Source organism: Vigna angularis, chromosome 4 (assembly GCF_016808095.1).
Source record: "Vigna angularis cultivar LongXiaoDou No.4 chromosome 4, ASM1680809v1, whole genome shotgun sequence".
NCBI classification, from domain to species: Eukaryota; Viridiplantae; Streptophyta; class Magnoliopsida; order Fabales; family Fabaceae; genus Vigna; species Vigna angularis.
The window spans coordinates 6,289,891-6,317,497 of NC_068973.1; the positions used below are offsets into that span (position 1 = coordinate 6,289,891).

A 27,607-nucleotide genomic window follows, 5' to 3' on the forward strand; every position below is an offset into this window, starting at 1 on the left:
CCGAATCAAGATACCAATTATTGGTCAACGGTTCCATGCAATCAGTAGTTGTCATTACCATCAAGGTCAATGGCTCTGAGTCTGATTCTTCTTGCGCAATGTGAGCTTCTTTACCTTGAAATCTTTTCTTCTGTTTGCCTTTTCCAGAGAAACATTCGTATGCAAAGTGCCCGAGTTTGTGGCAGTTGAAGCATTCAATGTTTCGTTTATCTTTCTTTTTCCAACCCTTCTCAAATTTGTTCTTCTTTTCTACAGAATCTGATTTTTCATCTGATTCATCCGCACCACTACTTTCTTTCCTCCATTTTTCTTTTCTTGACTTACCTTTCCACTTGTTAACATTCTTTTTCTCATCATTCTTGACATGGTGAACTTTTAGAGCCTGCTCATTAACCTGGACAGAATTCCTCTCACGCATTCTCATCTCGTGAGCCTCCAAAGCACTTTGGAGTTCTTCTACTTTTAACCTTTCAAGATCATGTGATTCCTCGATTGCCACCACAATGTGATCAAACTTCTGGGGCAACGATCTCATTATCTTCTCTATTACCATGAGATCAGTAATCGTTTCACCGCATCTTTCCATTTGATTTGAATTCGTCAGCACTTTGTTGAAGTACTCGCTCACCTTTTCTCCTTCATCCATCTGCAGATGCTCATACTTCCTCCTTAATGTTTGTAACTTCACTTTTCTTATTTTATCTCCTCCGGCATGGCGTCTCACCAGTATACCCCAAGCCTCTCTTGCTGTGGCTGCATTCTGAATCATCTCAAAATGCACATCATCCACGCATTGATGGATGATAAACAGGGCCTTATCATCTTTCCTCTTAAGCTCCTCCTTCTGCTCCTCCGTGTCATCTCCAAGACCATACTCATACCCCCTTTCTTCCACAATTGCACTGACGCCTTGATAACGGAACAAGACTTTCATTTGTGCACTCCACCTGCTCCAGTTTTTATCTGTGAGAACAGGGAAACTCGCAACAGGAATATCGGCCATGACACCTTCTCTTTTCTTGCCCAAGAACTATCTTCTTGATTTCCTTCAACCGTCTCAACCACGCCCTTTAGCCACCACAGTATCACCGTGAAGAAAGTTGAAGACGTACACTCACAGGTTTCTACAACCTGGCTCTGATACCACTATTGAAACAGAGAAGCGGGATACAGAAAGAGAGCAAGCAGCAAAAGTGAATGAATGAATTATATTGATTATTGCAACAGATAAAAGCAAAGTTTTATATACAAAGTTTAGTTACTGATAAAACAGTAACTGAAAGTAACAGAAAACGAATTTGAATTACACCACAATACAAACTTACTCATATTTTTAAGAAGACAATAAAATTTTGATAATCACGAATAATATTTAATCCTTATAACAATTACCTATTAAATACCAAAATTGATTAATTTCCATCAAACTTATAAAACCTTTGAAAAAAAGTATTTATCTAATTTAAAAATGGCAGACATTTGCAGCCTAAACAAAAATAACTCACAAGAATTCACATTCAGATATTTTGAATATTTTCACAGAAAAATATACATATGATTTTAAACAAAAAAGTATAAATGTTTTAAGTGTGATTAAATTTATGTATTTTTTTTAAATTAAACTTAATTGTATTTTCAATATTTGCGTTGCTCGAAGAAAATATTTTTCCTCCACCGCTTGCTTGAGACAATTTGCTTCAAATAAAAATTTTAATTTTTCTAAGCAATCATCTTTAAATATATATATATATATATATATATATATATATGTATTTATATATATAAAAGACACTTTTATACTTAAAACTGATTATCAATAATGGATACATTGCACGAGATTGGTATAAAAAAAAATCAAAGAGATTAGCAGCATATTCAAGAATTCTTAGCTTTTTATTAAAAGGCAAAAAAGGAAATAATAGAAAAAAAGAACTCTGAAGTGAGGTAAATACATTACAAATACGTATCAGCATGCATTCAAAGATACCCATTGGAACCGAATAGATAATGGCAGCAACAATATCAGGTATCAACTCAGCAGCCTCATATACAACAATACTAGGTTTTTGTGCAATCGAACCAACCAAGTAATTCCCAAATATATGTTGGTATCACAAACTATGCTTTAGCATCATCCATATTCCATCATTTCCGTTTCATCTTTTTCCCTGTAAGCTCCCGTCTGTTGTTGCATATAATGAAGAATAGCCAAACGTCCATTCACATGAAGCTCTGGTTACTTGTTTCACCTGCACCACTACTGCCCAAATAAAAATAACATTAAGCTTCCAAATCTATGTTTACATTACTTTTTTCTAATGAAACTTCCTCTGAAAAAGTAAAATGAAGAAACAATCCTAAAACCATCAGATTATAAACTGCTGTGTTTCAAGATAGGTCTTACACCCGGCTCAAAAGGTTGGGATATGTTTGCCAAAGTTTCATTAGAAAAAGGTTATTTAAAACAACGGTTATTACTATTTGACAATTTTTTATAAGATCAAATAGAAGTAAAAAAAAATTGATGTCAAAAGTAGCATTGTTGTATGAGAAATAATCAATTGTAATTTGTGGGGTAGAGTTTATTCTTGTGTGTTATCCAAGAACAAGATAAATAATTTCAATTATAATATGCATGATGTGGTGGTGGATACAAAAGAGGCTAATAAACTACAAACTGACCTCTTGCGTTTGCTTTTGGAGCCACTAGAAGACGAAGGATTAGTATGCCAATTCCTTTTCCTTTGATTTATGAACCAGTTGTTTATCTGCTTTAGTTGCAAGCCTGTTTCCTGCACCAACCTTGCCTTGTCTTCTTCCTGAAACAAGTCAGCAATCATCGATCAGACAAAACCCCAACAATATCAACAAACATTAATCCTTATAGTTAATTACAATAATAATCTTATCCTCTTCCACTCAACCTAGTTATCTTATCTCCTCATCGTCCTTGGCACAAAAAACTATAAATAACAAAGTTCAAAATGAAGATGGTCCACATATATATGACTTGACACCAATGGAGTAATATAATTCTCTACATGCTTTTTCAAATACACATTCTTGAGTGCAAGCAATCATTGGTGACTTACTGTTGGATATGGCCATTTCGAATGTGACTGCCACCATGCTTTTAAAAGCGAAGTGGTGTCACCTGGGAGCTTCCCCGCTCTTCTCTTTCGTAGAATTTCTTCTCTTATGTCGACAATCTTCTCCTTGTAACCCTGGTCGAGACCAACAAGTTATGAAAAACAATGATAATAATGTCTGGTATGGTAAAATGACGGAATCATGAATCATAGTACCTGTTTCAGCTCATGCTTCAACTCCTGCCTAACACGTTCCATCAAAGATCTTTCAGTTTCGGTGGGAACAAGAGGTCCAAAGCTGAGACTATCAGCACCATCCATGCTTCCTTCGTATAAGTTGGCATTACTCTCAGCCTGGTCTTCTTCATCGTCTGACATCGTTGCACCCGTTCCTTCTCCGGGAGATACACCTGTTCATGCACCATACATACCTTCATTTTAAATCTTCCATCTATATATGGTTTCCATACTTTTCTTTCTATAAGTTTGCAAAAAGACGAAATCAGAAATCATAAATTTTGATAGCATCCCACCAGATTCATGCCATGCATGCTTGGTCCTCTCCATCAACACGCTAGCATGCAGGAAAACCCTTGTAATTAATTAGGCTTTTAAGTCTTAATGTGTCTGGTTTAGAAACTTAAAACCATTAAAGGATAAGAAATAGTGAAAAATTTATTATTTTTTTTAATGGATCACATTATTTAACATTTTAACATTTTTTTTTTCTAATCAAGCAAATAAAACGTAGAAATAATGTAATATTTTCGGCATGCAGCATTGTTACGCTAAAAACCTGGTTGCTAAAAAGATGGGACTGGACTAACTGGTCAGAGCAGTTCCACAGGGAATCAGACACGAGAGTGGTATAGTTATTGTAGAAAACCGAGCCCAAAAAACTGGTATAAAAAATGGAGTTAAGTGGTTCAAAATGGAAAGTTGGAAAAATTTTCTTTTTTAACTAAAAATCCAAAGCCAACGTTGTTCTGGACTCGCAATTTGATTCCTTTTGAAGCACTTGAGTTCATTTCCTAAAAAAGAATCAACAACCTCAGTATGGCGAAAGATACGTTACATATTGTTAAGGATGAGATCTTCTGATGAATATTGTTTATGTTTTAGGTTGACATCTCATTTCCCACAATGCCATGTTGTTCATTTAATAATTTTGTTTAATATTGCCTTAAAAAATTTGTCTAATATTGGGTGTCGCAGTACGTAATATAAATAATAATGTTTCAGAAAATATTAAACATAAGTTGGACCTAGAAATATATTCAAACAAATATGTTTTTACTCGTTATGCCCATTACATCATTGTAAAATTAAAAAGTATTACTAAATTGTTAAATCTTCAACCATTGTTTTAACTAGTTTTCAATTATTCATATCCAGTTTAAAAACATTCTTAAAAGCTTAAGAATGTTCATTTATTTTATTATTTCAACATTTATACTTTACTAAACATGATGACAGACTTTTATTTATAAAAATTTGTTCACCGAACTTCTTTCTTCCTTTTCTGGATTTAATTTATTCACTCAACTTTTATACAAGGAATAACATCATGTTTTTGTCTTAGTGAAATAGACCTCCCTTCCCTTTTGAGAAAACTAATTGCTAAAAATAAGCCTGTAAATTATACTTTTATTGTTCCTCTTTCCTATACCTTTTTACAAACAAAGAGGGTATAACAATTTAAAAAGCACAAAAACTAACACGGAGGATTCAAACAAAGATTTGTATGATAGTTGAAACGTACCAGTCAAGGTTTGTAGAGATTGCTCAAGCTCCCAACAAGCGATAACAGCTTCCATGGCATGAACACGGACATGTTGTTGCAGTTGTTCTTTGAAAGCACAGAGCAGTATAACATAATGCGTCTACAACAAAAACAAGACCAAAACTTGTAAAGAAGCTTAAAACAAGCACAAGACTACTTCCTGAAAACTGAACTCAATCATGGGAACTAATTAAAAATATCCCAAACAAAACATTTAGAACAAGGGAAATGGAATATGTTAATTCAAAAATTCAATTTTTTTTTTCTGTTTTTTTTTTTTTTGTAAAGAACTGGTTACAGTACTAATAAGGTACATAATGAATATGTCTCGGTCAATGCATAGGCATTAATTAAATATTGAAAAGATTTTAGTACTGAAATTGTTGATGATCTGTGCTTGTCTTGTGTGAAGTGATTATGAAGTTTGAATATTGAAGGCTGAAAATGAATGAAGTAGTGCGTGAATAATAAATAGATAGGCCAAGTGAAATTCACTGGAAGACAACTATAATAACGAATTAGGTCCCATGACTTCATTATTTTGCAGTTGGCAAACAGATAACGTATACGAGAGGGAAAGGGTCGACAAAACTTGGTGAGAGCTTCTTCTTCCAGTTGTTATGTGACAACCTATGCTACTAGAATTTAAGAATTTGTAACCACCACATTAAGTATTCGGCCATAAAAGAATTAACAAGTGTAACACATGTTGAACTAAGAAGAGGGAAGATTAAGATTCTAGAAGATAAAAACCACACCTTGAATTCAAGGGAACACGACCATGCACCCTTTAATCTCTTTTATTACATTACACCAAAACAAATCAGATTCATTTACTCTCACTACTAGTACAACCGTCCAATGTGTAGAAGAAATGTTACTTTTTCTCTCCCCTCTCTCTCTCTCTCTTGTTTTCTTTTTGTCCATTTCGTGAATTCTGCACCTACAATGGGGTCACTGTTTTACCGTAATAGACATACATTACCCTTTCTTTTATTTTTTTTCAAACTGCAGACAACAAATTCCGGAAAATCAGGACAGGAAGGTCCTCTAAGCTTAGCCGAATGAACAGTAAAAATAAAACACAAAGGATTGTAGTCAAAGACAAACTTCATGAACAATAAAAAAATGTTATACGATAAATAAAAAGATAAAAAAGAACTAAAATTAGCACAGGATGATTAATGCACTCAAGTTGAAGATTAAAATAGTACCCTCATGGAAGAAGATATTACTTAATTTATTACATTAAACCATTAAAAAATAATATAATTATTAAAGTTGTATAGAATGCTTGCTGAATGACATTAGCCAAAGCATCACAAATTCACACAACCGAAAAGCAGCTCAGTTTGGAAAAGAAAGAAACAACAACCGAAAGAAAACAAACACGGTCTTGTATCAAATCATCAAAGTCATTGGGAAGTGGATTAGCGTACCGGAACAGAAAACAACAACCTTAATCATAGAGTAGGGTTGATAGTTGAATATGATGAAGCTATAGTAACCAAGCAAATAATGATAGGTTGAGAGAGAGAAAGGAAGCAAATTAACCATGAATTGATCAAGCTCTTTGTCATCGACGACGCCGTTTCCAAGGCCAGAGTACTTGTCAACGACGCGCTGCGACTGCTGAAGCTGCGCGTCGATCCGTGGAAGCTGGTCAACGGGCGTGGCGATCCTCAGACACGAGACGTGAGCCGATAGGAGTTGATCGTAAAGCGGGTGTCCCAGAATGTCCGCTTTGTATTCCGCCAAATCGTCCGGTTCCGAGTTGCTCTCCGTCCGGTTCCGATCTATGCCCCCACGAACGTCGTCGTTAGGCTGCGCCGTTGCCGACTCCGGTTGCAGGTGGAGGAAATTCTGCTGCCGAAGCGTGGCCGCGTTGTTGCCGTTGAGCCATGTCGGTGCTCCGGCGGAGAGCGGCAGCAGCCGCTGCATGTCTCTGCCCTGACCCATCTGCTGGTCCTCGGTGAAGGGCTGAAACGTGATTTCGTGCGCCATATGGTCGTGAAAAGCCATTATTTAGATACCCAATTGATTAATCTTGTGTTCTCTTTGAGTGCATCTCCCTCTGGCAGCACATTTAATTGAATTTCATGACACTGAAAACGGAAGTTGGAGCATAAGAGGGAGTAGTTAGAAGAAGAAGGAGAAGGGATTTGGTGAAGGGGAAGACTTTTGGAAGTGTTGACACGAAGACCGAGGGAGAGGATGGAGGGTGGGATTGGTGATAACGTGGAGCAATTTGTGGTACCACCTTATTGGAGATTTTGGAGTAATAAGACAAGGTTTGATGAATGATGTTGGAGGCAGCTAATAACTCCGGAATAATTATAATTATAATTATGTTAATTTTGTTTGATTATGGTAATAGAATAATCCTATTTGTAGTTTTAAGTAATGTTTGGTGTTAGGAAATGGTTGGGAGAGAGGACACAGTAGTGTGCCGACGTGTTTGTGATAGGCAAAGATATGTTTAAAAATAGGGACAAAATATCGGTTTTACTGTTTGATGGGAAATTATTATAATCGAAAGATGCGGACTTTTGAGAAGCCATGAAGCAGTCGTAAATCCTAACTGCACCAAACAGTGACAATAATAATAATAATAATAATAAATAAATAAATAAATAAATAAATAGACACAGAATAGGGTAGGAAATAGGTGATGATGGTAGGTGCATCGTAGGGATTGGCGCGAGATTGGAAAATAGTAAGTAATCTAATAATTATAGGTACAGGAAACCACAGCAGAGAACCCTTTATACGACAGATTATTGGGAACTCAACTTACTTTTTCACTCACCTTCTTCGTCTGTAGTCTTCTATGCACTGTATTACAAAAACTATATTACAGATAAACAAAATAGAACATAAAAAATAAAGATGCTTTCAAATAATTTAGCAAGAAAAATATGTGAAAAATGCAATAATTATAATATCTATGTAAGAGCTGATAGGTAATATAGATCAGGACCTTTTTACGTTTGTGTATTCTACAAGCATTTTTTTGTTCTTTCTTTCTAGAGTGGAAGGAAAATATCTCTTTTTACTATATTCATTTGAATGTTCTCTCTTTCCTGTATAAACAGACAAAATTTAGATATTTTAGTGCTGTTGAAAATTACAATTTTGTTCGTTTTTACTTAACAGTGTATATCAATCAACATTTTATAGAAATATTATTAAGAAAAAACTTCAATATAACTAACACTTCAAATATAATACTTTATATTAGCTTGAACATCGTGATTTTTTTATAAAAAATATGATATATATAAATTAGCTTTAAACTCTAAATTAAGAGTATGGAATAAGTATTTGTTGACATTTTGTGATTTTAATTTTTTTAATCACTATTGCAAAAATATTATTTAGTAATATCACACAACAACAGATAAAAGGATTGTTATAGAAAAAACTGATAAATAGTATTTTTTTAATTAATATTAAATATATAATAATTATTATTTTTTAATAGAAGTTGTATATATATGATATGGCAAACACAATTTAACCTTATTTTGTCAACTATATGATAGTGATTATTATTAGTTCATTGTTATACATATTCATTAAGTAACTATATCATTATATGAATTTTATATTATCTAAAATATAATTAAATTAAATATTTTTTACTTACGTTTTTTTTATTTCTTTATTTTTTCTTCTCCTTCCTTCTTTCTTGTGGGTCATATTTCACTTCTATCACCATAACTCACATTATCCTATTATGGGTGTTCATTAAAATTGTGTCACTGGTCATTGTCTTTATTATTTTTATTATTGTTTGTGTTATTGTTTTTCAAAAGTTTTATTGATTGTGTTGTTACCACTAGTTCCTTTCTCGTACTTGTTGCTCTTCTCTATCATTTTTGTTTTGATAATTTTTGAAGTTTAGTTTACATTATGATGTTGTACTTTGTATAGTTTTTAAACATATTTTGATTGTATTGATGATTATTTGTTGAATGCATTAATATCGAATATAGGATTTGTATTTATGATGGCACATGTTTATGTAATAACATATAAATTTAAATGGGATGTGAGTTTAGTTCTATATGCAATCATTATCATATTGTATTTATATAATGCCTATTCAGATTGTTGTTGAAAATGTCACATTTATTATGTTTTAAGAAACAGTAATTTCAAAACTATAGGTGAAAATGAGTTTTAAATGTCACCAACACTCTTTTTCAACATTCAATATTAATGTTTTGATTTTAAATTTGTTTCATCCCTAAAAACATTTTATGGGAAGTATTATTCATCTTTGCTATGACTCCCTGTTTTACAATTTTATGTTTAAAGAGTACTTTAATAATTAATATATAATTTGTTTTAAAATACATTTACGTATGAGACTATTTTATTATATGGAAATCGTGTCTATCAAATTATATACAATTTTTCTTATACTTTATTATATCATTCCAACACAATTGGAAAGAACCAGATGATATGTTATTTGGTAAATCATCTATTTAATCTTTTCCGGGAAGATAACCAAGTACAGTGTAGAAATAAATAAAACATAACCATGTGCTTTATTTTTATTTCTTTTTAAATCTAAATGAAAATAATAAAATTTTGAAAGAATAAGATTTGGAGATTTACTATCAAAAGTGTTTTTCTTTTATCAAACAAACTTACGTACGTAAAAAGAAAAGACACACAGAGATACACAATTATATATATATATATATATATATATATATATATATATATATATATATATATATAATTCAAGTGTATGATTTTCTATATTTTTTCTGCCATTTCTTTCTTTTTAAAATCTAATTTATTTATGACATAAACTTACACTTATTTCTTTTCGTCCTACAAATCAGAACAATAAAAATAGTAGAAAAAATATTTTGTCCACTCCAGTTGTTTTCTAAAAAAAATGTATATGTTGAGAATTGAGAAAATGGGAAAAGAATGGGTGAAAGGTGTTTGTTTGTTAATCATGAATTACGCGAGAATGAGTGTTAAGTAACAATATCATTTATTTCCACATTTCGATATAAAAAATGTAAATTTTTATATTTTTTTAATAAAAAAGAAAGTAAAATATGAATAAAAATAATATTAAATAAATGTAAAAAATAGAGATATGTGAGAATATTTTTTATGAGTATTTGGTATGATAGAGAAAAACAGTAAGGAGGAAGAAAATTAGAAAAGAAAATTAATTTGAGACGTTTTTATAAAACTATAAAAATTTTATACATGTATTTTTTTTACTTTTACTTTAGTTAAGAAGGAAAGATTCGATTTGATGATGTGTTATTAATATTTTTGCTGTAAAAAAAAAGATAGAGCATTATTCTCGGCGGACCCAAACCCCAAAAGGACGTATGAGAAGAGTAATAGTAGTGTGGGCTGGGCACTACCCAACCCGAAAAGGACGTGAGCACCCAGGAACGACACGTGTCCTAAGGAGGTTTCATGGACCACAACATAGTACTGCAGAAGATTTAGGAGTGCGGGCCTAAGGTGAATGATTTAGGTTGCGAAGTAGAGGGTGGTGGTGGGGTTGCAACACAACAGAACACAGAACAGAACAGAAGACAAGTGAACAGAGAAGGATGGAAGATAAGAGGTGCCGGCGGCTGAACCTATTTCTTAGATGAAAGAGAAAAAAAAAAAAAAGACAGAGGTCACGCGGAACTGTTTGTGGTCCCCACCCGTGGTTCTAGGTTAAGACAAAAACATAAAAGAAGGAAAAATGAGAGTGGTCCTCTCAACTTTCACCTCACTGCTACTGTTTCTCATGTCTCCCAGTCTATACTTCCACAAATTTCTTACTTTTTCACTAATTATCGCCAAAACCATTATTTTTCTGACTTTTTTTTTAAATTATCAAAATAGATACATTTCAAATAAATTATCACACTGGTTAAGTCGTTTCAAATAAAATTGTAAGACTTTAATTTAAATTATTTTTCAAATTGAATTTGTGATAAGATTATATGATTTTAGAGATTTGAAATTGAAATTTTCTTATCTTGACATAATTTTTATCAAGACTGAATGGAAGAGGCTGTATTAGTTTGATAGAATTCTTGTTAGTTTCGAATTTGAATATATTTTGATTTTAAAATTTGAAAGATAAATAAATATTGTTATTTTAATTTAATTATAAATTTTTTTAATGTGCTAAATATGTTTTAGAATGGAATTTTAATTGTTTATATAATTTTGACACGTTTAATTTAAATATTAGTATAAAATTTAAATAATTCCTACTCCCTCAGTTAAAGTTAGCTATATTTAAATAATTACTACTCAGCCATATTTGAAGGATGAGAAGGAATGTGAAAAAAATTGAAAGTAGTGAAAGTCAGAGATAGAATTGTAGAAATGGATGAAGACAATGCAATGTCAGCTTTAACCATTGACATTGCCTCATAAAGTGAGATTTCCTGTTTATAAATTCTTTCTTAACTTATTACGCCCCTACAATATCTCTTCACTGTTCAGTCCGCTACAAAATTTTATTTTTCTTAATAAATTTCTTCTTTTCAAAATTTTTTATTTTAAATTTTCTTCAAAATGCTTTTCTAATATTAACTTTTATCAATGAATTCAATATTTATCCTAAAACTTATTAATTAATAATTATTAAATAGGTTGCACTGAATTAGATTTTTTGGTCAAAATGAATTAATAGTTACCTTTTATTTAATCATTATTATCTAAACCAAAATCCAAGTTTAACATTATTTTTGTTTTTAGTTCAATAAAAATAGCTTTTACTTTTCTTAGTTTTGTTTTAGTTCACTTAATATAATCAAACATATATTTGATTTTTAATAGTTGTAACATGTGTTTATTAAAAAAACACTAATATGCAACTGACTTTGAAAAAATTAATAAAAGATTTAGATTTACAAAGTAATAAATAAAGAGTAAAAAGATTATAATTATATATTATCATATTATTATTTTTTAATAAACAAATTACTAAAAGACAATTAGGTGTTTAACTGCCTTAAACATTATCGTAGTTTAATCCAAACTAATATAATTGAAAATTTTGACTATAGGTTCCTTTTCTTATTGTACCAAAAAAAAATTATTTTAATACTTATTTTAATGAAAAAACTATTATTCTTTATTATATTTTCACACTTTACTTGCAATATTTTAAGCACTTGTTTGGGATAATGAATTTGGGAAATTGAATTTAAAAAAAAAAATAGAGGTGAGACTGAAATTGTTTTAATTAAGAGAAAAATGATGAAAAACGAAGAAATATGATATTAAAGTTTATAAAAAAGAATAAATGATGTAATTTATTGATAAATTAAAATTCATTATAAATTTTTATGCATAAAAATATTATATTTTAATACATAAATATTATGTTATTTAATTAATATTTATTTTTTTACAAAATCTTAGTTGTATAGTAAGGAAAGTGAAAATGCGAGTTTTACCTTGATTATTATGTAAATTTCCATTGATTTATACGTGTTTTTTGTGCACAGTAAATTTTCGCATTTTTATGCTTAAACTAAGTTATTTATTTCCTTATGTTAATGACATTGAACCTTAGTGACGTGGTAAAGTAATTTAAATTTACTATCATATACAATTTGTCACTATAGATGTCTCTTTTTCATCATTTTTCTCATTTATATAAAATTTGAATTTTATAATAATAAAATGAATTATGTGTTCAATGTAACCTTTTAGATATCAGAGGTGGCATCCCATATTTCCTTCTGGCTTGCATTTAATTACAATATGAGTTATCTTTTTATTCTTAATCTCTTCTTTATTCTTGACATTCTTAGTGCAACAACATTATATTTGAGATAGTCGGTGACAATTGCAATGGAGGATGAATGAGAAGGGAAAATGTCGATTGATCTATGGTGCAAAGTCTAGTAGGAAATGAGAATGAGTCTCATTGGTCATGTTAAGTTGAAGAAAAACAAATGTCTCAATTTACATGCAAAACGTGGCTAATGTTGTTGCTAATTATTTCCATAAGAGTTTTATTTTCTACTCCTTCAAAATTACTTTTTTCTAGTGAGTCGAAGTAGTCTTTGTTGCAAGTGTAAATGAATAGATCTTGTAGGAAAACTACAACCTCTTTAAAAAGAGACACCACACTTTTGTTGAAAATTAGAAAGCATATACGATGAGAAAAGAAAAGAGAAATGACTTTAAAACAAGGAGAAAGGAAGATATTACACTACAGTTAATGATAATCCCATGAATGAATTATCATGTTTATCTAAGAATATGTTGACACATATCCTCTTTTTTTAGTTTGCATGTTTCACTTTGATATTTTTAGAATAAAAGAAATAATTACAAAGAAAAATCATCATTCACCAAATGATAAGAGCTTAAAAACAAAAGTTGTTAGCGCAAATTCAAACACTTTCAAATGTTTATAAAATTATTTATGAACCTATTTGAAAACCATCAAACAACCCTTATGAACATTTATGACCTCCCGAGTTAGGAATAATCACACAAGTAAGTATATTGGTTCAATTGTAATACCAAGTATTATATTCACAAATATTTGATTAACTTTTATCAGAACTTGTGATATTATTTGCATTTGTAATTAAAAGGATTTGATTGTAAAATATGATGATCCAAAACTTCAAAGTAAAATGGATAACTCAATAAAATAAAGTGTGTTGGGATTAGATTATGCAACTTTGTTCTTATGTGTAATTATTGTTTCATTGAATTAACAAGCTTCACTCATTATTCATTAAAATACTCTAATGTAATTTTAGACTCATGTCCATAGCCTAAAACCTAAAGACATTCAATCTTGTAAGCTCTTACTTCATTAAGTAAGCTAAACAACTTGTCTTTTCTAGCTTTTCTCTCTAGTTCTAAGTTTTGTTTCATTAGAAGAATTTGTTTTTTACTATACAACTTTTTCTCATTTTACATGTTTATAGTTCAACCCATTCAATATCCACCAAATTCTCAATGCACTTTCTTTGTTAACATTTATAAAAATAATAAATGTTGTAGTTGTCATCAAATTTATTATATGTAATTGTTTACTTTTTTCTATAATTACTTTGACATTTTTGTAATTGTTATTTGCAACGTATTGTAAGATTTATGCAATTATGATTTGTTGCTTGAATTTTGATATTGAATCCTTAATAGTATCATGTTTTATTTGTTGTGATTTTTTTGTAAAAAAATTATTTAATTACTATTTGAGATAGTAGGATAGAGAATATAAACAAAGATACAAAGACACGAATTTCATATTCTATAAGAGTGGAGATAAGGATAACTTCTTACTTTAAAAACAAAAATGCATATACTTAAACCTACACTTGTCTGACTCCATTATTTTCACTAAATGTAACTTAAATTAAATGAACCACTATAAAACAAATATTCATTTCACTTTCTATTGTTGGCATATATTACTTATCCAATCTATTCTTGCATAAGTTTTACTAAGATGTTTTAGAAAACTTTTTGAGCTAGTACACATTAGTGGGTAGACAATTTACCTATATTTGTTTTCAAATTAAGTATGCAAATATTTTTGAAAATTCTTCTATGGTTAATATTTTATTTCATAGATATTTGGACTATTTAGCCAAGAGAGATTCATCTAATCTTAAATTATTCATATACAAGATAGACATTTGATTTGATGTTATATAATGGACTCTTACCTTTATATGATAGAAAAATATTGGAATATATGTGGTATAGTATCACTAGATGATTCTTCTATAGATTGTTTGAAGACTATTATAATCCATTTGTCACAAATCTTATGAAATGTGACAAATCTTATGAAAGGTGACTTCAAATAACTATAGTGATTTTTAGACCTTTTCAAATCTTTTCATATAATTAATGACTCATTTTATAAGAATGAATTCCTTTAATTACATAATACATTCTTATAAAATTTTATACTTTGGAAGGATTTCTATATTAGTAAGTTCTAGTTTATCGGAGATAATTGTATCTTATATTTGACATTTATAATTAATTTTGTATTAAAAAAATCATACTCTCATCGTGAAATATAATTACTAAGATCTTCAAAAAATATGTTCGCAATTAAAATAACTTATATTTAGTAAAACAAATCAAATAGTAAGAAGTAATAATTTTTTTAAAAGAAAAATTATTGATTTGAGGATTCCAAAACGAAGATCAGTATTAGATTAAATATGATTTTAGTCTCTAAACTTTGATATAAAAGTAGAATTAGTTTATATTAGAAAGTTTAATACATTTTGATCTTCAAATTTTAAAAACAAATAAATATATATATATATATCTTTAAATCTAATGACGCTGATTTTTTTTTGTTTTGTTGAATTCAAATGTATCAAAATGGTGTAAACAATTCAAACATCGTCTTAAAATACATTTAACATATTAAAAAATCAACACAATTTAACTAAAAAAGAATTGCATATTAATTCATGTTTAAAGTTTGTAGACCAAAATATGAAAGATTAAGATAAAAATAATTTTTTATTTTTAATTTTACCTACAAAAACTAAAAATATATTTAAAATATTCAAATTAACTAGAAAAAGTCATCCACGGTACAACCTTAATGTTAAATGTGTGAATTCAAATATAATATTAATTTTATTTTGCACGGTTAAGTGATATATAAATTGTTATAGAATTAAAATGTCGATTTTAATATTTATTTTAGAAAACAAATTTAAAATTATTAAAGGCTATATATTAGTTGGCAATTTCTTACGTTATGATTAATCATTTAAGCGGTAATATAAATTGTTATATAGTTAAATGCCAATTTAATTATTTATTTTAAAAACAAAATTCAAAATTATTTAAAAATTGAAGGCTATATATTAGTTGGCAATTTCCTACGTTGTTATTGTTCGCATTATCTTTTAGTCAATCCAAGGTGGACCCCACAGAGAGCCCTGCAAGTTCTCCATCCCACGCCCAAACCCAACAATGAACCTCGATGGCCTACTCTCTCCCACCACCACCGCCACCACCGCCCTCTCTCCCTCTCCACAACCACTTCACACGGCGCTCCCTCCTCCTCCTCTCCACCACAACCACCACGACGACCACCCTTTCCCTCCCCTCCACGCCTCCTCCCACCCCGACCGTCACCGATCGCGTCTTCATGGATTTCAGCCTCTGCCCCAACAACTTCCTCCCCGACCGCGCCAACACCCTCTCCCCCATCTGCTCCGATTCCACGCTATTGGGCCGCGTTGTCTTGGGCCTCTTCGGTAATCTCGTTCCCCTAACCGTCTCAAATTTTAAGTCAGTGTGCCTCGGCTCAAACGCCACGTCATCTTCTTACAAGAACACGCTCGTCCACAAGGTTTTTCCCGGCCAGTACCTCCTCGCTGGCCGCCAGGGTCGGCCCGACAAGGGTGAGGTCCGCCCGCCGCGCGACCTGCCGCGCAACACCGAGACCGTCGACGCCAAGGCCTTCGCGCTCACCCATTCCCGACCCGGCGTCGTTTCACTCTCGCTCTCCGAAAACGACGACGACGACGATGTTAAGCTCGATCCTGAGTACCGGAATGTTGAGTTCTTGATCACCACTGGACCCGGACCTTGCCCCCAGCTGGATAGCAAGAACATTGTCTTCGGAACAGTTCTCGAAGGTAAAGCTAATGATAATGTTAGTTTGTTTAATCAAGATACTGAAGTTTGGCAATAGGATAATTTCTTGAAGCTTTGTATCTGCTTTAGAGAGGATCTTCAATTTAATTCTCTAAAGTGCCTGACTTTAAAAATTTATAACAATTAGTACAGGCATTGATTCGAGCTCAATTCCAAAACTGAAATCTAAAGATGTAATAATGGCGAGAGAACTAAAATTTAGAAAATGATGACTTATAATTCCAATATAGGAAACTTGTATATGACTTCTGTTAGTGTTTTACTTATTTTTTAAAAGACATCTATCACATTTTACTATTAATTATGAATGTTATTAATTTTGAGTAATTTATATTATTTCTGAGAATTTGTGTATGTAAATATTTGTTTGAAAATCATTGGAAGCATCTATTATGACAAAGCCTATTATATTTGCAATTCTTTATGGTTGAGTGAAAAGTGATGGTAGTGTGAAGAACACAGAGAAACTCCACGACCACGGCATTACTCTAATGGTATGTTGGGACTGTTAGTAAAGGCCTGTTCAGAGAATTATTGTTTAGGACTACACCGAAGATTTTATCGACTCGTATCTACTCATCTTGTTCCTATATATCAAGAGATTTTCCTGAGGAGAGTAACCTATCTATTATGCTACACAAAGCGTTTGATTGGGTACAGAGTATATGCTTAGTAACTAACAAAAAAAGATTAATGTCTTGTACCTTCAAGTGCTAATATTGAATTTTGAGTTACACTTGACCATATTGTGTTTTAAACTATTGTTCTGATGACAGAAATCAGTTGGGGAAATGTTGAAATATTTTACCTCTTTGGGTACTACATTATACGAATTTTGATTTATCTGTCACCAATGAAGTGCTGAGCATTTAAATGAATCTATTGCAGGATTGGATGTCATCACAGCCATAGCTTCCATTCCTACCTACCAACCATCTGAGAGAATTCGCCAGTTTAATGACTTGGCTGAATTTTTCGGAGATGGAAGGGCTCAGAATGCACGCAACATATGGAACAGGCCTCTTACGACTGTTTATATCAGTGACTGTGGAGAACTCAAAGTGACAAAGCCTTCCCTCACGCCTTCTTTACCATAATTTATTTCTATGAATGTATATTTATTGTTTATTCCAGCGGATTTCATGTAACTGGTGTATGTAAAATCGTACTCACATTCTTTAAATAATGATGAAGAAAACCTCAAGTGAACAACATGAATGTCTTCAAAGTTGAAACCTGAAAGGTTTTAGTTAAGTTCATTCATTTCAAAGCTTCGGTGAACATGATACATACGGGCAATGAAGTTAAACGCTGATTGTTTCTTGAGTTAGTAATTCATCATTCTTACTGTCCAAATGTTTGTTTCTATCTGCTCCATGTAATTTCAAAGATTATAGATTATTCACTGTGAGTTCTTTTGAGAGATGGGACTACATAATCTCCAACTCATTTTGTATGAGTTCAATTTTGCTGTCCTTGAGCGATTGGGATATACATACTGCAGTAAAGTTAGTAAAACGACAATCTTATCTTTAAGTAATATATGCTTCAAATGATTTCAAAGATTTTAGAATTTTAAAGATGGTTCTCTCAATATAATCTCCTATGATTTTGTACTACAACTTCTGAGTGCTTTTACAAACCTGGGGGAGGGAGGAAAAGCACGGCGTTGGAGCAACAAAAACAGAAAAATAGTTTTCTCCATTGAAAAACGTCAGTTATTTGAGGATTTGTCCTTTGGCATAACATGTCTCATGACTTGTACCACTTGGAGTCTTTCCCGCCTTGAAAGCTAACATAACATTCAACTGTTTATATAAGAAACGGTAGTCATCCCTACACGTTGCAAATAATTTATTATTCAAATATTGGTCATCCCTACACTGGTGAAATTAGATAATTTTCTTTGGCTATGTGTATTATTTCCATTTCCACAATAACATGCCCAAGAGAGATAGAATAATACAGACCAATTAGCTTTGGAAGTGACAAGCAGGAATCCATGGATAAGTCATTGGGTAGCATGAAAATTAATGGGCATTTACCAACTTGCAACTTAAGGAACAAGAGATTTCCACGGTACCTATTAGCCAAGGCCGGTCTCAAATTCTTAATTAACAGTAATTCTTTAATCAGCTCTAACTAACACCCAGCATTTGTAAAGTTGCACTATCCCCATTATCCCACGAGCATTTGTAAGGTTGCAGCAATTTCAACTCAGGATCTTCAGTTCTCTAAATATCAACGTACTTCCTGTATGAGAAAAAGCTTTTGAAGGAAAAACCAGGAAGTAGAGAAGGTGATACTTCATTCTTTAAATTTGAATCCTTTTGAACAGCTTGGGTTAAGAACACTGCCAAGGGAGAAGCACTAGAAGAGTCACGGATAGTCACAGAAGCTTATCAATTGGAAATGGTACATCCCAGTAATTATTACCGGTTTATTGATAAGGCCTGAAATATAAATCCATCTGCCCAAATAGATAGGAAATTTGGTTTAATTATATTTAGATACATATTTGATTTAAAGCTTAATAGCACTGTCCAAAATTTTGTAAGTTTTGTTCAAAATGATCTCATTTTTTAAAAATGTTCAATGTAGTCCTAAAGGTCGTAACTTCTGTTCAATTTAGTCTTTTTTACAAACACTGTTTAAATCGTTAACGGCTAAATGTCCAGCTGTACAATCAGTGACACATCACCCTTGACACGTCATCATCATCTCCTACATCCAGAAACCATAATTTCCCCTACACAGAAACCCTAGCCACCACCTAACCCTAATCGTCATCGCCACCCTCACGGTCAGCCACCATCTTCGCACCTCCATCATCAGACATTTCGAAATCTTAACCAGATGGTCGTGCCGTTGTTCCAAACGCTTCGCCACAAGCATCGCGAAACCGAATCGCGAGTTCCTCGCGCCTTTGAGCAACGACGTGAAGCTTCTTCATTCTCCACCAGCCACCACCAACCTGAAACATAGAAGATCAAAACCCATAGAACCAAAAATCTACTTCAAACCAGAAGGGCGATTCGCGCCGCAACGGTGAAGAGCCACCAACATCATCATCAACCTCTAGCGAGCAAAACCCAAATCGCAGAAACGCAAACCCAAATCACACCAGCGCCTCTCTGCAAGGTTCTACACCGCACCTTCTTCATTCACCTGCAGAATAAAAACCTAGAAGCAAACCAACTATCACGAAGTTCACCATATCCGCCGTGAAAGAGAAAACCTATTCCCGCGTGACGGCAGCGAAGCAAGCTTTTCCCCAATCTGCAGATGCAAATCTGAAACCCTAATTTTTGGGTGAAGAAAAGGGGTTGCCACATGTCAAGCCCTCATTGGTGCGACCATCCTTAGTCAATTCTGGTCCTAGCCACGTCAGCCAATAACTGCCATGAAATTCACTGATTGGTGAAGTGTCGTTAACGATTTAAACGGTGTTTGCAAAAAGGACTACATTGAACACAAATTACGACCTTTAGGACTACATTGAACATTTTGAAAAAATGAGGTCATTTTGAACAAAGCTGACAAAAATTGGGACCATCAGTGTTATTAAGCCTTGATTTAATGATATTTTAATTGGATTCGTATTATTGGTTTAGTTGATTAAATCAATTGTTAAAACTTGGATATGAATCTTTGAAGAACTATATAAAAGGAATTATTTGATTATTAAATCTACAATTTGACTTTCCAACTCTTCAAATTACACACAATGTTCAAATTTGTTTCGTTTTTCAAATTATTTTACAGTCTGAACTTCTGTTTTACATTTTTCAACCCCTAAACCCCTTAATTCAATTTGTAAGAGAAGAATATTATAGACTGAATACAATCAATGTCCTCTGAGAATTGACATAGGTTATGCTCTATATTGCAAATTTTAGAAAAAAAACTTCAATTATTTGGTTTCAAAACAACATTCAAAATCAAATATCATGTCTAGAAATTCAAAGAACAATAAAACAAATCAAACCATCACCAAATTCAAGTTCTATACTTAAAATAACAACAAAATCTAAGGTAGATTTTCTAAATTTTTTTTGTGGTTGTTAGGGTTTGGATCAGGTTGTATGGCCCAACCCTTTGTTTTAAAGAGAAACACTATTGGGCTGACCCAATATGCATTATCCCAAAAAAGAAACAAAAGAGAAAAAAAGAACTAAGGTTTTCAGTACCTCGGATGGGGTTGGGTTGCACTGACATGGGACTTCTTCATCCTTACGCAGAGGAGTGCCATCCGGTTTACAAATTCTGTCATGGCCACTCCGACAACCAATGCGGCTGTTATGAGCAGCCATGCAAAACCCGATTTGGTACTGTCATGTTGTGGTGGCCATCAAAAAGTCTGACACCAAAATCCCCCGTGATCATTTTTCGATAACACGGCTAAAAGTCACCACCAGGCAATGAAAAAGTTGTATAAAAGATAAGATGATGAATGCTTAGCTTAAGATTTTGATAAATATACGAGACCCAAAATGTAAAGTATTATTCAGTGTTACCTGAAACTCTAAACAAAAGCCCAGGGCATACAAGGATTTCCGATGCAGGTGTCTCTCAAAGGATTTTAACTGAGCACAGTTTGCTTGAAGGAACATATTTTTGAAAATTGAACTGACCCAGTGAAAGAACCCACCTGCAAAATTCAGATTTGAATATCAGCCATTATAACTTCCATGATAATTGACAGACTCTGCTGATAGTTAACGTTGCTAATTATTTTACTGCAAACAGCCTCTTTGTTGAGTAAAAAATGCAATTTTCAAGATCATATATCATGCTAATCATGCTACAATATTTAGTTAAGATGGAAACTAAAGAAGCTGAGCAAAACTAAAAGCCTTGTGAATGTATTCTCTTAACACTCTCAACAACCTTATACCGAGAAGAGGAATTTTGTTCATATAAAGTACAAACTGAAGCAGAGTAACCAAAAAAAGAGTTCAGAAGGGATGAAGTATACTAAAAGATAAGAATCAAATTTTCAAGAAACCAAAAGAATGATACTGGAGGAATGAAATACAAACCGTATAGGAATATTGCATCTGTATGAGTAACAGAACTGTTGGTTCAGCCTCATCAGTCAATACATATTCTGGAAAAGAAAAAGCACAGTGCGATCAACCAAACTTTCTTCTCATTTTGTTTCTCAAATGAATTAACTTTTTCCTAGCAATAATCAATAATTCATTCAATCTTTTGGTTCCTCCACATGAATTAAAAGAAACCAGTTCCCTAGCTTGTATGTCCCTCAAAAGTTTTTCACTTTCAGTATGATAATTTCCAGCACAGAGAGAATCAATAAGAACAATGTATATAGACGTATTAGGCCAAAGATTTCTATGTTTCATCTCTTCATAAAGTTTAAAAGCTGCTTCAATATCTCCACTAGCACAAAGGCCAGATATAAGAACATTATACGCAACAACATCAAGCTTCAAATGACAATGTTCCATTGTGCTCCTCAATTCTAAAGCTTTTGCAACATTAGTTTCTCTGCAACAGACGTGCATTAATGTAGTGAAAGTAGCAACAGTTGGAATGATTTGCCTCTCAAGCATCAAATCAAGAACCCAAATAGCATTTTCTATATTCTTTGAATTTGCAAGCCCTCTAACAGTAGCACTCATTGCAACATTGTGGGAGCTGACACCATGTGTTTTCATTTCATCTTGAAGTTTCAATGCTCCTTTTATGTTCCCAACTCTACACATACCATTGATTAAAGTAATATATTGTTTAATTGTAGGAACAGAACCACTTTCCAACAAGGCTTGCAAAACACAATGGGCTTTATCAAAATCACTAGTTCTAACGAGTCCATTAAAAAGGGCATTGTATGTATCTACATTGGGAATTATTGTAAACTGATTCATTTGATATAACAGATCGTAGGCCATTTTCGTCTTATTCCTTTCACAGAACTTGGAAATAAGCATGTTAAATGTAGAGCAATCCGTTATGAAACCTTTCAGTGTTATCCATCTTAAAATTTTAATAGCAACATCAAATGATTTGGACTTACAAAACCCAAGAATAAGAGAGTTCCATGAATACTTATCTGGTAGAAAACCGTTTCTGATCATGTCTTTGTATAACATAGAACAACTTGCCATTGCATTCCTCTTTGCATATCCATGTAGTAGGATGTTGTAAGTAGCCAAATTGAAGCATACATTTTTACTCTTCATTGTTGAAAGAATATCATTGACTTCCGACATTTTCCCTTTCCTTAAGTAATGATCTATTATCACATTGAATGCTATAGTATCAGGCTCCACACCTTTGCTTAGCATTTCTTCAAAAATATAGAAAGCTGCCCTTGAATGTCCATGCTTAAGAAGTCCATAGACTAAGCTGGTGTACGCAGCAGGATTTGGAGATAATAATCGCTTTTCAATTGCCTTTCCTGACAAAAGGAGTGCGGCAACTATTTTACCCTTCTTGCACAGCCCCGTAATAATATTAGTGTATGTAAAATTGTCAGGCAGAAAATCATTTGTAACCATCTCATTAATAAGGGCAACTGCATCAGATAAATTTCCTGATCTACATGTAGAAGTAAGCATTGTGTTGAATATTACATTATCAACGGCATTAGGAACAGAACAAAGTCTATGGAAAAGCTTCCATGCTTGATTAATATGTCCACTTCTGCAAAGTGCTTTCAATAGACCCCCATACGTGAATTGACTTGGCAAATGGCCTAAACAATTCATTTTATCAAATACAGAAAAAGCTTTTAACACATCACCAGAATTTCCGTAACTATTTATAACACAATCAAAAGTAATGGAATTAGGATCAAGACCAGTTCTGTTCATGTGTTCCATAAAATACTCAGCCTCTTCAAGTCTTCCACATCTACAGAAAGCGGCAACCAACACATTACATGTAAAGTGATCAGCAGCATAACCACTACGATTCATAATTGCATAAGCATTTAATGCCTCTTTTAAATATCCCATTTTGCAATAATTGTAGATTAATGTTGAACACAAAATACTATTTGGCACAAGTCCAGTCCTATACATCTTACACGTAATCTCCTTTGCATTATTTATCTTCCCCACCCTGAAAAATCCATTTATGAGAACCGTAAATGTAACAACATCGGGACTAACAGAAATTTTTATCATATTATCCAACAACTGCACAGCTTCTTCAAGCCTGCCATTCTTACACAATCCATCCATCATTGCAGAGTAACTAATGTGACCAACTCCCACCCCATCCATCCTCATTCTCTCAAGAATACTAGAAACCAGTCCAAATTCAGCATGCTTGGATAGCCCATTCAAAAGAGCCCCATATGTAACTTCATTAGGTTTTAAACCACATGATACCATAACATCCATCAATCTCAATGCCTCCCTATTGTTGCCCATCCTACAGTGCCCATCAATCAAAGTATTGTAAGTGATAATGTTAGGCAACAAATTAAATGATGACATTTCATCAAAAACTTTTGCAGCAACTTCAATTTTCCCCTCCTTCACAAATCCATTAATAAGAGTATTATAAGTTGTCTCATTTGGATACACCATTTTCCTTCTCATCCTTTTCAACAATAAATAACCTTTTGCACTCCTGCCTTCCTTGCACAAATTCCCTACCAAAACATTATATGTACAAACATCTGCCCCAATACCCTTAGATGCCATGGAGTCAATCAACTCAGATGCTGCTTTGTACCTTCCTTTCTTGCAATACCAATTAAGCAAGGTATTGTAAGTGACGGCAGTCGGATAAACACCACTTTCTTCCATTTTCTTCAAGAGAAAGCCAGCACTTTTAAACTTCCCCCGTTCGCACAACGCATTCAGCAATATGTTAAATGTAGCAACATTAGGACAAATCCCTTTGGTAAGCATCTCTTTGAAAAAGGACCAAAACATATCAACTTTCTCCTCCTTCACAAGGGAACCCAACACCATGTTACAAGTATATACAGACGGCTTCAGTCCCCGAAATCCCATAAAGTAGAAAGTCTGCACAGCCTCTCCAACCATCTTGTCCCTCAAACAAACCCTAATCAGGAGGTCAAAAACAGCTGGGTTTGAGTTGCAAATGGGGTACGTATCCATCAAAGCATAAAAGACAGAGTTCAAACCAATAGGCAGTTGTAACATTTGCTTTAAGGTTGTTTTGGCAAAGTTGTACATTCTAGCTCTAACAAGTATGTGGGTAGTACAGCAGATGATATGAGTAACATGTTTTAGCTCTAAATTGGGTTGCTTTATGACCCAATTGAGAAATTTCAGAGCCAACCTTCCATGAACAGGCCTCAGGGAAGCCAATCTATATTTCATACAGTTCAGTGACTCCCAACGGTGCACAGTGAGAAATGTGTATATACTCTTCTCCATATCCAGAACCATCCAATGATTCGAAAGGTACAAACTTTACACTGAAAATCAGAAACAAAGAGGGAAAGAAAATGTGGGTTTAGAGAGGGAGAGAGTAACGAGTAAAAGCAAGAAGGTAAAAGGAAGGGGTTTACCTTGAATGACACTGAAACGAAAGATTGAAGGATGACTATCTTCTTCCATATTCAAGGATTAGAAGTGGTGAGCCGATTACCCGTTTAAGACCCGACCCGAATCGAGTTTTCACACTCTTGGTACGCGAAGTAAATGAAAATTTTATCTAGGTTCGCGCAAAAGTCCGCATATAAATGGACCCTCTGCGACCAAATAATGAATAATATAAAATAATATTTTTACGGCAAAATCTGCCATAACTGGACCGGTCACGGTGGTGAGAGTTTTACTGACTTTTTTTAAAAAAATTTATCGATAAGCATCTTAATTTTTTATTTTCTTCTAAATCATTATTTACTTATATTATAAAAATTAAATTAAAAATAAAAACTTATTTATTATTGTTTTGGTAGGTGAGATCGAAAATTATACATTAATACTTTAAACCTCTTCATTTAGTTCAATTTATTTCTCCTTTATAATATTTTGTTCATTTTTTCTAGTGCAGTTCAATTCTGAACAGGTGGATACATGTTAAAGTATTCTGAAGCTTAAGTTATTATTGTTTTGGTAAGTGAGGTCAAAAACTATACCTTCAAACTTTAAACCTCTTCATTTAGTTCAATTTATCTCTCCTCCTCTAATATTTTGTTCGTTTTCTATAATGCAGTTCAATTTTTAGCGAGTGGATATATGTTAAAGGTATTCTGACGCTGAAGTTAGTTTATAGTTACCAATAAATGATCACAAATAGGTTTTAAATTTCCAAAAAATGCAATCACCTACCTCTTTACCTTATATCTATATTTATAGGTTTCGAAATGAGCTTTTGATTAGAATTGGCCTAATCACAACCCAATATCATCTAAGCATGTATTTTCCTTGTTAATCAAATTGTAAAATATTTGATGTGCAAGATATCGAAGAGTCATCGGTAGGTCTAACTTGTGTCGAAATTTTCAGAGTTGACTTTCTATGCATTTGATTGAACAGGTGAGGTATAGGTTAGTCGCTCTATATAGTACACTTTGATTTCATTGAGTTAATATTGAGAACACATCCTACTTAATGGAGGTCTCAAGAAATAGCTCTATGAACATCTAATTATCTCAAAAAGCTTTGTTAAATCAAAGTTCAGTAAACTATTTGCTTGGTTTTGGTATAATGCTTGAATAAGAAATTATAAAAACATATTTGTATCGTTTGCTTGGTTTTGGTATAGTGCTTCAATAAGAAGTTATAAAAACATATTTGTATGATCATTGGATCCTATTAGTTGCAAGTGTCTTGTTTAACCTAACAAATGTGTGGAAAATGACAGAAATACGATAACGGATGGTTGAATTGTATTTCAAAACTTTTGAAATCAATTATACAAACTACTATTGCAAGATATAAGTGAAAGTATTATTTTAGCTTGTAGCTACTTTTGGCTAACTTGTATGAGTATTATTTTAGAACGCAGTCACTCTTGACAACTTGTTGAGTATTCTTTCAGAACATAGTCACTTTTGGCTAACCCATAAAGTATTCCTTGAACACTCAGCTACTCGCAACTAATAATCCGAGTATTATTTTGAAACGTAGCAATTCTTGGCTAACTTGTAAGAGTATTCTTCAACCAATAGCTCCTTAAGACAAATAATTATCTAAGATGTGATCAAAAGATCAAAATTTTCACTCACTAGAGAGTGGCTACATCTTACTTTGTTTACACGATTAAACTTTCTTTACTAGTTTTCTAATCAAACACAAACGATATTCTTCCTCACAACTACATGATTTTAATATTAAGATCGTGTGCATCGTTCTTGTATCAACGCCTTAACCATTTGCTTCTTCAACAATATCTTTTATATAAAGGTCTTGAGAAGAAAAAAAAATCATTGCACATATTTTTGTAGCCATTGTGAAACTCTTCAATATGAAAAAATTTATTATTTCATTTGAGGTTTCAAGATGCAATAAATGCTTTTGACTTAGTAATGATTGTGTGTGACTTATTTGGCAAAACCTTTAGAGCATGGATGTTCTTTACAAACTTGTGTGTGACTTCTTTCCACCTTTGGACAAAGCACAAGTCTTGCCATAACGGGTTTGATTCCTAAGACTGACATATTATCTTTTTCAAAGAAGATGTTTAACACGAAACACTTCTCAATATGTTCCCCAATAGATTTTGATGTTAACAAGGGGATTGAAACAAACACATATATCTTTTACAAGTATAAAATAAAATATTTGTTAACGTTTAACATGTACTATAAGATGCATAAGGCTTGCATTTGTTAGAAAGAGTATACTTATTGTCTATTCAAGTAATAACTTATTTGATTGAGTATACTTGTTTATGTTGTATAAGAAAAAATTTATTAGATGACATATGTGTATAATAATTACATTTCTCAACAAAGCACGTTTTAAATAATGCTTGCATTTGTCCTATCCACATAACTTACATATATGATGAGCTAGATTAGATCTTTGAGTAATATGATTTAATACACATAAAATTTTGTTTTATACTTAATTATTTAAGCATTTAATTAAAATAAATATATGATTGA

General features: G+C 32.5%; 3 protein-coding genes across 12 annotated transcripts; 1 reads left to right on the forward strand and 2 right to left on the reverse strand.

Moving 5' to 3' along the window:
* Window positions 1-1,874: 1,874 nt before the first annotated feature.
* On the reverse strand, window positions 1,875-7,144 carry LOC108331969 (homeobox protein knotted-1-like LET12). 3 transcript variants are annotated; one of them, XM_017567016.2, is made up of 6 exons: window positions 6,427-7,144; window positions 4,852-4,972; window positions 3,306-3,499; window positions 3,093-3,224; window positions 2,683-2,819; window positions 1,875-2,257 (listed from the first exon to the last, which is right to left on the reverse strand). In XM_017567016.2, the coding sequence occupies exons 1-6, from the start codon at window positions 6,892-6,894 to the stop codon at window positions 2,221-2,223; spliced, it is 1,089 nt and encodes a 362-aa protein (XP_017422505.1). In that variant the 5' UTR covers window positions 6,895-7,144; the 3' UTR covers window positions 1,875-2,220. The 3 variants fall into 3 exon arrangements, with proteins under 3 accessions (XP_017422505.1, XP_052732910.1, XP_017422504.1); XM_052876950.1 differs by having other exon boundaries at window positions 1,875-2,249; window positions 6,427-7,143; XM_017567015.2 differs by having other exon boundaries at window positions 1,875-2,260; window positions 6,427-7,140.
* An 8,627-nt stretch (window positions 7,145-15,771) lies between these two features.
* LOC108331639 (peptidyl-prolyl cis-trans isomerase CYP28, chloroplastic) lies at window positions 15,772-17,898 on the forward strand. Its single transcript, XM_017566463.2, has 2 exons — window positions 15,772-16,523; window positions 17,431-17,898. Exons 1-2 carry the CDS (start codon window positions 15,863-15,865, stop codon window positions 17,637-17,639), a joined length of 870 nt encoding a protein of 289 aa, XP_017421952.1. The 5' UTR covers window positions 15,772-15,862; the 3' UTR covers window positions 17,640-17,898.
* Window positions 17,899-18,130: 232 nt separating this feature from the next.
* LOC108331637 (pentatricopeptide repeat-containing protein At5g55840) lies at window positions 18,131-25,194 on the reverse strand. 8 transcript variants are annotated; one of them, XM_017566456.2, is made up of 5 exons: window positions 25,061-25,194; window positions 21,585-24,967; window positions 21,060-21,193; window positions 20,733-20,943; window positions 19,032-19,940 (listed from the first exon to the last, which is right to left on the reverse strand). In XM_017566456.2, exon 2 carries the CDS (start codon window positions 24,936-24,938, stop codon window positions 21,678-21,680), a length of 3,261 nt encoding a protein of 1,086 aa, XP_017421945.1. In that variant the 5' UTR covers window positions 24,939-24,967; window positions 25,061-25,194; the 3' UTR covers window positions 19,032-19,940; window positions 20,733-20,943; window positions 21,060-21,193; window positions 21,585-21,677. The 8 variants fall into 8 exon arrangements, with proteins under 8 accessions (XP_052732912.1, XP_052732911.1, XP_017421947.1 ...); XM_052876952.1 differs by lacking the exons at window positions 19,032-19,940; window positions 25,061-25,194 and adding an exon at window positions 18,131-18,378 and having other exon boundaries at window positions 21,585-25,049; XM_052876951.1 differs by lacking the exons at window positions 19,032-19,940; window positions 25,061-25,194 and adding an exon at window positions 18,385-18,795 and having other exon boundaries at window positions 21,585-25,049.
* Window positions 25,195-27,607: the final 2,413 nt, after the last annotated feature.